Source organism: Sardina pilchardus, chromosome 7, assembly GCF_963854185.1.
Source record: "Sardina pilchardus chromosome 7, fSarPil1.1, whole genome shotgun sequence".
NCBI classification, from domain to species: domain Eukaryota; kingdom Metazoa; phylum Chordata; class Actinopteri; order Clupeiformes; family Clupeidae; genus Sardina; species Sardina pilchardus.
Window position 1 is genome coordinate 15,620,228 of NC_085000.1, and position 13,135 is coordinate 15,633,362.

A 13,135-nucleotide genomic window follows, 5' to 3' on the forward strand; every position below is an offset into this window, starting at 1 on the left:
CACACACACACAAACACACCCACCCTCCTGATAGGGTGCAGGTGTAGGATTCTGGGTGAGAAGCTGAGAGCACAGGTGAAAGGAGGCGAGTTAGCCCATTAGACAGAGATAAAGTACAGAGAACTCTCTCTCTCTCTCTTTCTCTCTCAACGTCACCCCCTTCTCAGACGCAACCCCTATTATTCGTGCTCGTGTGGAGCCACGACATTGTGATCTGCGCTTCACTCCGTGCCCTTTCCTCATTAGGGCGGCACTTGCGGCGCGGGTCCGATCCAGAGACAGGCGTCTAATTGCCGCTTCCCTGGGAAAGACTCGGCGCTAATAAACACGCCAACAGGCGTTAAATCACGGCGGGCGGTCATTCCTGTAAACAACACAAATTGCTCCTCGTCACTCGAGCAAGCGGGCTTTGGCGTGTAATAATTAATTTAGTCCCCTTATTATTTTGGTGTGCCGTGGAGGGGTGGCGGTTAATAATTAACAGGCTTCTGGCCCTATCTCCGTAGAAAGCATCCTCTCCCAGTGTTAAATGAGGCCCTGCCAGGCAGACCCCCTCCCTTTAACACACACACACACACACACACACACACACACACACACACACACACACACACACACAACACACACAGTCAGAGGCAGATACACTACACACACACACATATACACACTATGCACACAAGCGCACAGCTATAGTCAAGACAGTTGCTTGACCTGTGGCTGAAGGACAGCAACAGCAACACAAGCTCTTCAGTGAGTTATCAGTAAAAAGCCCTTAGATTTTTATCCTCGCTCTTCCATCTCGTTTTTATCTCTTTGTTTCTTTGCCTCTCCACCCGCCTTTTCTCGACTACTCTCTCCTGCTCTCGAAAGACTCCTTCCCAAAGTCCCTGAGATTAACTTGGCAAACACACTCACCATCAAATGGAACACACACGGCGAAAATGTCATATGTTAATGGGGCCTGCATTTTTAATATTATTTCCATTAGGCTATCACATGATTATCATCACGATTTCCCTCGCCTCCTCTGTCTGGCTTCAGCCGAACACTGTGGCACAGATGAACCCAATGCAAATGTCAGCAGCATCCTGAAAGACAAGGCCTCTGTGTTTGTGTCAGAACATTTCAGGCTTACTGATCACTCAGGCTGCAATAATTGATCGATTAATCTATTGTTGACTATTAAACTAATGGCCAATTATTTTGGTATTCGTTAATTGGTGGGAGTCATATTTTAAGGACACGGATCAAAAAAAGTTGAAATCCTTAAACTCAAACATATTCTGCTGTATTTACTCGTCTATGACGGCTCAATAAATTCTGCACTTGAGGACACACTCTTGGGCTTTTGGAAATATCCCACAATTTTGCCATTTTATTGATTAAACAACTTCTCGATTAATCAAGAAAATACTAAACAGATTAAACGACTGAAAATAAGCATTCGTCGCAGCCCTAATTGATCATAGACTTCTCCGACCTGGTTGGTTCCCCTTTATAATGCCTGGGCCTGCAAAGAACACCTAAACATGACAAAAGTGATTAGATTTAGAACCACTTGTCATCATTATTAGACTGTGGAATTTGAAAAATTATACAGAATTAGGATGTCTATCTATGAGGAATTATGGATCCAATCAGGACAAGAGCCTGTTCCATTAGTGCTAGCCAAAAAATAATGCCGGAAGACACTGATGGGATACATTTGATTTCATATCAAAGCACATTGTTAGCATAAATTGTGCGCACTCTTTCACGGCGAGCACTCATCTTCGCAGTAGTTTTGCTGCAGACTATCAGTCTGACGTGGGGAGCATGCGTCTCTCATCAGACACACACATGCACAGCACACAGACTGGTGGCACGACTGATTTGACAGGCTTGCTCTTCCTTGATAGAGTAGAAGCCCAGTTCTTCATGCAACATCTCTTAACAGCGTCTCTCTCTAATGACGGGAAACCTCACACCAGCTTACCTCCTGTCAGCCGGAGTGCTGAAGCCTGAGGTGGTCTTCAGTCTGAGCTCATATTTATATATACAGTGTTTGTCTGCGCGAAGGTGTGATTGCCATGTCAGATGCAGTTTCCACAGCTGCAGTGCCCAGCACACCAAAGAAGATGTCAGAACTCAGTGATGGCAGTAAGCTACCGGGTGACTGCACGTCATGTCAGCCATTAAATAACCGCAAGCATTCATTCCCATTCTCTGCCTTTCTCCTTTACGGCACACATTTCCCTCTGACCTCCAGCGGGGCGGGAGGCCCATCAGAGTCATGCTGGCTTCTTCAAACAGCCAGCAATGCACTCTGTGACCACCGGGGCCAGAGGGTGTAGACAGAGACGGTTGAAGTATCTTTGGTGTAGAGTTCTCGAATGGTGTCGGAATGGTGGGGAGTGGACCCAAGGTTCTCATCGCCACCCAGGGAGAACACGTGTTTGTCATCCCATTCCTGACTAGACATTAAAGTATTCAAAATCACTGGGGGTGCTGTGGCGCAGCAAGCTACAGCGCCCGTACCATTTACGGGTCTGAGTGCCCATGGGGACCCAGGTTCGAATCCGGCCTGCGGTCATATCCAAATCCCACCCCATCTCTCTCTCCCACTTGTTTCCTGTCTACCTCTTCACTGTCCTATACTAATAAAGGCAAAAAGGGCAAAAAAATATACATTCAAGTATTCAAAATCACTCCGGTACCACGCACTGCCCGATAAGGTGCAGGCAGATTGCAGGATCGTGTAAATATAACAAAAAACGAAATTGCTCTACCGCACACTGACTTTTCCTCACATTTATTGAGAGCGAACAACGCGTTTCGCACAAGGCGTCCTCAGGTTCGCTCAGGTCAGGTAACTGGCTCGTGTTATTCGTCTGATTTATGTATCTTAGCTTAAATAACCTAGATTATGCTGTTTTAGCTGACTGTAAATGCTCACGTATTTCAGTTTTCTTAGTAAAACTGCTATACGAGTATTAAATAAAACTTAACTAAACTTAGGAGCACAGTTAGAGTAATCACCCCCCACACATCTGGCAGTGATGGCAGCTCCTGCAGCGGCTCATTTGGGAAAACATTACTGATGCTCCAGCTGATGCTAAAAGGGGAGTGGCGCAGTGGAACTCCTCCGCAGCCTTGAGCAAAAATGACTGTGTGTGTGTGTGTGTGTGTGTGTGTGTGTGTGTGTGTGTGTGTGTGTGCGTGTGTGCATGTGTGGACACTTTTATCATCATGGCTATAGTTATAGTTATCGTTATCGTTTTTGGTGTGAATGCTGCTCAGCTCCTTCACATTCCATCACTATCTCCTTCGACTTCCAGTTTCAACTTCAACTTCTGCACTCTCATCCTCTGGTAGTCTAGCGCTGTTCTTATAAAAGTATTCATTGTCATCTAAAGTCTCTCTTTTTTAAATGTAGCTTAAATGTTAATCCTCATCTTGTAAGTCACTTTGGATAAAAGCCTCTGCTAAATGTAAATGAAAATGTAAAAAAAGAAGTGAGCGCATGTGCATGCGTGTCACGTTGCGCGCGGCAGCAATCAGCCAGGAGAGAGGTGCGCTGATTGGCCAATCAGCCTGGAGAGAGGTGTGCTGATTGCCCAATCCTGGCCGGCCCTCTCCGCCTCGGCTCCCCCGCGTCTGAGGGTCTCGGAGTGTTCCGTGTTCCGTCTCGCTGTCGCTACGGCGACTCTGACCCCTCCAGTCCGCTCAGGCTGAGAGCTCCTCAAGCGCCGGCCCACAGCTCCGTACACCAGCCTCTCAGACGGCGGCGCCCGTGGGTGTGTGTGTGTGTGTGTGTGTGTGTGTGTGTGTGTGCGTGTGTGTGTGTGTGCGTGTGTGTGTGTGTGTGTGTGTGTGTGTGTGTGTGTGTGTGTGTGTGTTGGGTAGGGAGCATCAAGGCCCACTTCTCTGTACACCAGCCTCTCAGACAGCGGCGCCCGTGGGTGTGTGTGTGTGTGTGTGTGTGTGTTTGGGTAGGGAGCATCAAGGCCCACTTCTCTACTTTCTCCAGAGCTATTGCTAATCACCTCCGAGAGACTGTCTGAGAGACTGATGCAGGGGTGGGTTGTGAACATCTCGGTGCGAGACCTTTTCACGACCAGCGGTAATGGCAGAGGATTTAAAGGGAATTGACACAGAAAACCCATTTCCTCTTGTTGGCTTTAAAATAAGATATGTTGATGTGACTAGGGGAACACATGCGGGGCTTTCCAAATTGAGCTTTTCCCTTCCATGCCTGACTGTAATGGCCACAGACAGTCATAGAGCACGGGCGAATTGAAAAGCTGTTAGCATTTCTACACTATACTGCTCTATTTTTTTATTATGCTCCCTCCCTGTTAGCAATCTAGCTATATATCTTAAAGATACGTAATGATGTTGGTCAATCAGAGGGACACCAATTGTAATGTCAAAATGTAATGTCAAAAAAAAAGTTCAGCAGCAAAATCAGCCTGTTTTTTTCCCATAGGGCTTTGAGAAAGAGAAAGGTATTTTATATAGAAAACCTCTCAGACTTCTTTCAGACTTGGTTATAAAATCGATGAAAAGTGTGTGGCATGGCTCCTTCAAGGCTTCTCCTGAACAGAAATTATTTTCAAGACAATGCTCTGTCAAGTGAGGCTCATGACTGATTGCTGAAAGCTCCAGCAACGCACGGTCATCTGATGGATGACCACCTGAACACAGGGACAGATGATCACCTGGACACTTATGCGCTTCTGTCAGGTACCGTGATCAGGTGATGGGGGGCAAAGGCGCTCCTGATCCTTTCACTTGCTATGGTTTAGCTCTGTGCAAAAACGGCAGCAAATGAAATCTGCTGTGAGGACAGCGGTCCTTTGGCAGCTATTGTTATATTTGTTCAATTTGCTTCCCACTGTGCCTCAGCAGCGCTCCCGGTGAGCTGATGGCCTCCTCTCTGCCGATAACCTCCACTGCATCAAAATGACAGCTGCTCCACTTGCCCCCATATCGCCGAAGAAAAGACGGGCGAGGACGAGGGTTAGACGCGACATCCTGCCGAGCCTTACAGTAACACACACCGCTCAGTGGAGTGAGTTGCAGCGCACCAGAAGTCACCACAATAGCTATCCCCCACCCCACCCCACCCACCCAGCCACATGTCCTTCCGATTCTTATTTCTTTCATTTGCTGCTCCCACACAGATCTATCGGAGGGGTGAACGTCATGGAGAGAACTGAGAATTTCATCCATCTGACCAGAGTTCCTGCTTCCTGGTTCCTTCACCAGGGTCCTCTTTGTCTCAACCTTTCTCACACCTCCTCGTCCGTGCACCCCCTGACCCCCCCCCCCCACACCCTGTGCCCCCCCCTTTCCCGCTACCCTGCAGGGCCTGGCAGAGGGGTGAGGGCGTCTAAACAGAATCGATTCCTGCATCTCCACTCCCCTTGCCCTGGCCTTTCCACCCCCCTCACATCACTATGCAGAGAGTCTGCCTCTTTCCCCGAGCAAACACCATGAAATGTGTGTGTGTGTGTGTCTGTGTGTGTGTGAGTGTGTGTGTGTGTGTCAAACTACACCCTTGAGTGAGCAGCAGCACATGCACTGCTGGGATACACAAGCACCCAATGAGGAGCCACATTTTTTCCTTGCGCCTCAGCCTGTTGAGGGGGTGGTGTGTGTGTGTGTGTGTGTGTGTGTGTGTGTGTGTGTGTGTGTGTGTGCGTTTGGGAGGGACTGTCTCTTATCAGCCGAGGAAATCACGTCTGCTCTCCTTGAGCTGTGATTGGGGTTGTGATGGAGAGAGCGCAGGGGGACAGAGGGAGGAGAAGAAAAAGAGATAGAGAGCACAAGGGGACAGACGGATGAGAAGAAAAAGAGATAGAGAACACTCTTACCGTCCTCCTCCTTGTGCGCATTCTGCGGGCTGTGCATTCTGTCTGTGTGGTTGGGGGCGTTGGGGTTAGGCGCGGGTCCGTGCTCAGCTGATATCCATGTGGGGTCGCTCATATCAAAGTCCTCGCTGCTCACTGAACTCTCATCCTGAGACAGACAGAGAGATGCATATGGAGAATGGGGGTGAGACAAAAAAAAGACAAAGGGTTGTCATCTAAGAGACAGCTCAAGGAGCTGAGCGAATGTTTGTGTGTGCTCGAGCATCCCAAAATACAGGAAAGATTACACAGCTTCTCTTGGACAGGCCAGTGATTGTCTCTGACACCAGAAACAGGTTGTCAGGAGGAGGGAAGCCGGCGTGGAGCGGACTGACAGCAGAGCCACTCATTGCGGAAGGAGAGGAGTGACATGATTGCAGAGCCTGACAGAACGTGAGGCGCGATGCTCAAAGCCTTCCACATACACATCACAGGGATGCACTGACACATCTATCTGCAACGTTTATTCTAGGTGTTGTGATGTCCAGATCAAAAAACAGGCCTTAGGCCTTATCATTAACTATTTGAGCTCCATTCTACCCAGAAGCACTAAGAAAAAAAACAAGAACAAGACTATACACTCGGAAAAAAAACGGCTTAATCTTCTCCTCTAAGAATGTCTTCACACACACAAAACTACAAAAGACATGAAAGCCCATTTCACTGCAACAAAACACGCCCACATCGCGAAACTACACACTAAATACATAATACAACACTCAACACGGTTACGATTTCCCACTGAAGGAACGGCCTGATTCATATTCCGCACACACGCCCGGTTTTCTCTGCATCATCCCTGGCGGTGAGCAGAGGTGCATCCAAACCGGAGTCCCACCCCAAAACCAGCATGATGGTGCTTTAAGGAGAGAAAGAGAGAGAGAGAGAGAGCGCGGTAACGGGAACGGGAGCGCACACGTGAGACGGGGCTCGCTCGCTTAATTTGTATTCATGACCTGATTTCACATTCATTTCGCTCCTGTTTGTTTGACTTTTGTGAGGTGGATCTGAGGGGACCCAGCACTCTCAGTAATGAGGTCCAAAGAGCAACAGCTGCCTTTCAGGCATCACACAGAGAAACAGGGAGACAGCGAGAGAGAGAGAGCGATAGAGAGAGAGAGCGATAGAGAGAGAGAGAGAAAAAGGGAGAGAGAGAGAGAGAGAGAAAAAGGGAGACAGAGAGAGAGAGTGAGAGAGAGATAGAGAGAGAGAGCGTGAGGGAGAGAGAGAAAAAGGGAGACAGAGAGAGAGAGTGAGAGAGAGATAGAGAGAGAGAGAGAGAGAGAGCGTGAGGGAGGGAGAAAGAAAGAGTGTGATAAAGCCTATATCTCATCACTATTCTATCCCTCTCCTAATCCATCACTTTCCAACACCCCCGACTAAAATGTTCACATTATGTCTGAAATGTGAAGCGAGAACATCTGAATTTTAAGCACAGAGTAGAGAAACCGGTCTGGTATGTAACCTAAAAAAAAGAAGAATACGATAAAAAGAAAGGAACACTGAGAAGCACCTCAAAAAACTACTGCAAGGACACTGAAACTTTATCCTTGATAGCCTCGAGATGTTTTTGTCTTAAGAGAGAAAAACATGCCAGTCTGCTTGAAAGCTAAGCCCTCAAATAATTTAAACACTGCAAGGATAACCCAAGAACAAACTGTGCTCCTGATTGTGATGTCAAACAATACTTTGGTATTCAATCAGACACAAAGAATGAACAAAAACAATACAATAGCGAGGTCCTAGGCGTCCTTAAGGTTCCTTTTTAGTGGAGGCAGAGGCTCAAACTGGCACTAGCATTCTCCGTAGCCCATACGGAATCATGGGCCAATACAACCCTTGATCGGTTTGATCATGTTGTTTATGAACTTCACTGCACAGCTACCGTAATTTCCCGACTAAACATTGATTTTGCGAAATTTCTTCAGCTATGAGGTTAATACAGGGGGGCAGTTAATATGGTGTAAATACGGTTTTGTTTCTTTTAACTTGCATAAAACACTGTCCTGCATGGCTTATACACAATGCGGCTTATATGCGGGAAATTACTGTAATTGCTGGAACCGCTCTGGGCATTGGCACTGACAATCTTCTTGCCATCCAACACACAACACAGGGTCAAGACCTCAGCGTGGGGTCGTCCTCGGGACAACTCAGGTATCCTTCTGTCACAAGTGGTCTGTCCAGGAATGACTTGTGCAAAGTACAAGGCTGATGAGGTCAGTCAGGTCACTAAAGGATAACCTCGTAAGGTCAAGCAGCTCAAAACAGCACAATCAGCCTCTGCTCACTCAACTCGTCAACAAGTTCAGGCTACCTGGGCGAGGAGAGTGAGAAGAGAATTGTGCTCTATGAAGTGCTTTTACTTCTTCACTGAATTGTAATCACTAGATGTGTAGCAGTCTGACGGTGAACTATACTGTAGGCTTACAGTGAACCAGCTACTGTTGCTAAAGGACTAACTGTATAACTGTACTGTCACACATCAGGTTGGCTCATTAATCACGTCAGAAAATGAGTGATTGAAAAGGACTTTCATTTAATCAAAGGGCTAAACTCTTTTTCAATTATGTTACATTCATATAAAAAATCGTGTTTAACTGGTTATGCCTTTTGCGAGTGTGGCACAGAGGAAATCCAATTTGGAAACAATGGTGGAGTTACCAAATCTACCCCCTATCTCTTCATCCAATTCTTAGCCCGGTGTCTCAATCTTGCAGTCCCCCCCGCCCCCCCCCCCCCTTATTAGTTTTTTATTGTTCATTAATGATCCCACTAATGCATTCTCCTCATCTATATGCAGATGACGACACCCCTCCACCCACCCCAAAACAAATCACTCCTTGCAGAGAATGAAAGACAAGGGCCTGCCAAGTAACATTTCTTTCAGCATGCCCCACACTAAATATCAAAAATAAAAGATGAAAAAAAAAAGGACCGGCTCAGCTGATACAACCTTACAGAGAGCATCCTTGGTCTATGGAGAGGATCACGTTGGTGAATAGATAATGTGAGTTGAAATAGCAGTTCAGAATCCATCTTTTGTCTTTGGCTGACAGCTAGAGAATCATAAGAGAGTTGCCTCTCAGAGGGAGAGGCTGCGCTGAAGAGAGCCTCTGCACACCCACACCCCATCCTCAACTCTGGCTCCGCAGCCATCTCATCTCATCTGCGGAGCCAAACTGCTCGTTTACTTCCCCAGATCAATTATAGGCGCTCTCATAATGCCAGCACCTCCGAGATCCTGAGTGCTGCTTGATTATGGGGGGCAACTGTAGAAGCAGGCAAAATGGTTGAGAGCTTACACCTTCACAGCTGCTGTCGTTTTGAGATGCCTATTGCCATTCCTAAAAATTCAAAAGACTAAAAAAAAGAAAAGACTATTCATTTAGCAGGTTCTTTTATGCTGTGTACACATACCACATCCTAGAATGCAGGGCGGGGTATGACATTTCGAATTAAGAGAAAGGGGGCTAGGCTGTTTAAAAAATCATTAACTTGGGTGTGCTTCTATTTTTAACTCCGGAGAGAGAGCTTACAGCCCTGTCTGTCAGAAGCAGGCTGGACTTTGGCGCTGAAGTTTGGTTGGGCCCAGATGAAGGAAGCTGAAACGTTGCCTCATGACGGTTCCTTGAACTGAAACACGGCATCTAGGCTCATAAATATAGATATGCTTACCACAAACTAAATGACTGATGCTCCTCCAAGAAACACTGGCTGTTATTCGAAGTGGAAAGCTTTGAAATATGTAGATGGCTGCTATAGTTTCATTTACACACACAACTTTACTAATGCTTGGGAACATCACAGACGGTTCAAGCTAAATGCCGTTTCTGTACTTTTTTTCTCCTAAAAATTAACTCATGAACTTAAAAAAAAGAATAATGTCAGAAAAGATTCAAAGCTGGCCATGCTTCTCTCCTTCTTCTGCATCTATGCCATAAGGAGATAAGCATGGGCACCATGGGGACTGTCACGAGAGCAGCTTTTTAGCAGAAGCCGGAACCGGGGCTGGAGTCATTTGAAGCTAATCCAGTTATCCAGCATCCCCCTTCCTGCTGGCTGTTTCTTTTGTTTCCTCATCCACACTCGCTCGCTCACTCAGGCCCTGCTGCCTCTTTGTGTGAAAGCCTGCATTCAGGGAGGGACGCAGAGACCCCTGCTCTTCTGCAGCAGGCACACAAGCATTCCTCCACCTGTTCCCTTCCCTTCCCCCTTCCCCCTCCCTCCATCTCTCTGTCTCTCCCTCCCTCCATCCCCTCCTCCTCTTCCCCTCTGCTCATTGTGAAGACCTGAGAGATGCCTACTCTGCGGCAGAACCTAGTCCTCTAAAAATAGGGAGAGACCATAGAATGTTTACTGGCTGCCATGGAAACTGAGGAGGAACCTTGTGTCGGACAAAACTCAGTAAAACCCAATAAGTAAATTATGACTGCAACTCAGCGTCCTGTATCCAGGAGATCCACAATAACACCCCTTTATTACATTCAGAAGAGCTGCATGCTTCACAAAATCATTTATGCTGAATGGTAGGTTGGTCGAAATGCATACCAAAGCTCTTCCCGCAGTGAGTGTCTTTATCCGTGATAATAAGAAACCCTCAAGTCAAATTGAGAAAGAAAAAAAAAACATCTTGTTTTACAATCAAATCGCTTGAGAAATTTGTACCTAAAGACAGGAAGGGTAGGATATTCTATTTGTCAGGTACCAATGTACAGCTTTTCCTTAAAGCCTTCACAAAGGACTTGAGATTAAAAGGGGCATAATGACAGGTGCCAATCATTCATTATCTCCCACAGTCCGGAGACACCCAGCGTTAGTTAGTTGTGCTTTCCCCTCCTCCCTCCTCGGTAATCAATGGCAAACTGGGAGCGCGGCTGGCAGAGTGTATCATTCTTCGTCGCAAAGGTGAGGGTATTGATAAGAGTGCCGTTGGTTGGTCAAGGCGCAATGCGAATCCACACACCACGCAGCCCTGCGAGGATTAACATGGTGCAGACCGCCAGCCTCCACTGCAGAGTATTGATCGTGCAGAAAACCAGCCGTGAAGAGGGGAAAATACCGGTACTGACATACATACACAGACACTCACACAGACACAAGCAACACACACACACACACACACAGACACACACCGAGACACACACACACACACACACACACACACACACACAGACACACAGACACACACACACACATACACACACACACACACACACACACACACGGGTCACACCTAGATACACATGTGCATTAACAGACTCGAACACAGTAATGCCATCAAAGAAAAAGCTAATAATCATTTGTAAACAGGGGCGCTGCTGAAGGAGCCTCCAGAAGGGTGAGCAGGCAAATTAACTCCAGTGCCTGCTGGTGACACTACACCGCGGTATAAAAAAAGAAAAGCATTCTATTACATGAAGACGGACTTTAATCAATGATTCCAGCTGACCTTCATTGATTAGCCCAGCAAGCCCGGGCAGCTATTTCTGTGGCTGTTGGAATCCAGATGATGTGTTTCTGTCACATGGCTAACAGAGGGGAGAATCACCCAGCCCAATCCGATCAGAAACTCCAGAGGGCTGTGAGGGAGGATGTGTGTGTGTGTGTGTGTGTGTGTGTGTGTGTGTGTGTGTGTGTGTGTGTGTGTGTGTGTGTGTGTGTGTGTGTGTGGAGGGGGCTTGAGGTTGGGAACAGGGGGGTCGGGGTGAATGAGAATGCATCTGAAATGCTATCCCTGCAGTCAATTACACTGCCGCTGCATGTTACCTTATACAGTGCTGTCTGACAGCCCAAGAACAAAAGGTAAAAAAGGAAATGGACAAAGGGGCGTTGGTAGGAAGCTGCCTCTCCTGTTTCTGCACCGTGCTTCAGCCAACAACAACCACCACCCTTGGAATTGGTGGCATGTAAAGGGTAGTAGGATCTCAAGCCCTCCCCAATTAGACCCCATCTACGTGTGTCAGCGGCGGCTAAATCTATTAGCAGAGAACACCTGGCTGCCAAGATACTTCCACAATGTGTGTGTACGTGTGTGTGTGTGTGTGTGTGTGGGGGGGGTGGGGGTGGGGGGGCTATAGGAACCAAGAGTTGGGCTGGGTGAGGGGTGGGGGGGAATGAGAACACAGTCGTTCATAAATCTCATGGCTCGTCAGCCTATTAATTACAGTGATGGATACGGCACCCGGTGCTCAGTGCCAAATGGAGACAGAGTGGAATGGCGGGATGCTTGCGATTAGCCATTCATTTCATTGCCTCTCCACTCGCCTGCATCACACTGGCTCTGAGGGCCTACAGCGGCTCCTTGAACCGAGACACGCCCAAGGCATGGGCGTGATTAAATTGGCGACAGGAAGTAGATGCAAATGGTGCCCCATTGGAAAGCTTCTGATAATTCATCATCAGCTCTGCTGCTGGCTGAACCATAAGCAGTATTATATTTAAAAATATTTTAAAAAGTAAAAAGCCTAAAGAGTCAAGGCATAACCTTTTATTCATAACGCAGAGATTCAGTATATTTACTGATATCACAAAATACGCTATGACATGGTTAAAGAATATGGTTTTAGAATCCTCCAATATCTCCATCTAAAAAACATTCTAGAACCCACTGGGAAGGGTTACATTTTTATTGGTTGACACGGTAAACATTTGGCTTTGATGCACCAATCCACCACATCAATGTTAAATGCCACCTACTACGACAAATTCGTTATACTGAATAGGCTTTATCTCCTGGAAAGATTTTGTTCACTTTTGCATTGAACACAGGAAGACCCTATGGAGGAACCTCTGGCTCATGGTGTAGCTAGCACACCATTTAAACCTATGGCGTATGTACTGTACGTCATACAGTATAGTGAAGAATGCAAAAGTCCATTATGTTTCATTTCAAATGCCTGTAAGGATGATACCAAGGTATGTCAGGGCAACCATACATGATGGGAGTCAACAATATAGGGAGAGGTACTGTAGCAAAGTAGAAAGAGCTCTTTGTGTACAGGCGATATAATGGGATGAAGGTAACGGCACAAAGCTTTTTTCTTTCCTATAGATTATCACACGGTTCCCATCTTCGGAGTAACTAAGCTATCTGTTGTTTGAGAAGTGTGTGTTGTGTGTGTGTGTGTGTGTGTGTGTGTGTGTGTGTGTGTGTGTGTGTGTGTGTGTGTGTGTGTGTGTGTGTGTGTGTGTTTGTGTGTGGGTGGGTGGTATTCAGTTGGCTTGATGCAATGAATGAG

At 46.9% G+C, this 13,135-nt stretch overlaps 1 protein-coding gene across 1 annotated transcript in view; it reads right to left on the reverse strand.

Annotated features, from left to right (window-relative positions):
- The window catches only part of nol4lb (nucleolar protein 4-like b), a 98,789-nt gene that overhangs the window by 41,677 nt on the left and 43,977 nt on the right, over positions 1–13,135 (reverse strand). The window contains exon 5 of the mRNA XM_062540225.1: positions 5,859–6,003. Coding sequence (XP_062396209.1) covers positions 5,859–6,003 — 145 coding nt within the window. The remainder of the gene's footprint in view (positions 1–5,858; positions 6,004–13,135) is intronic.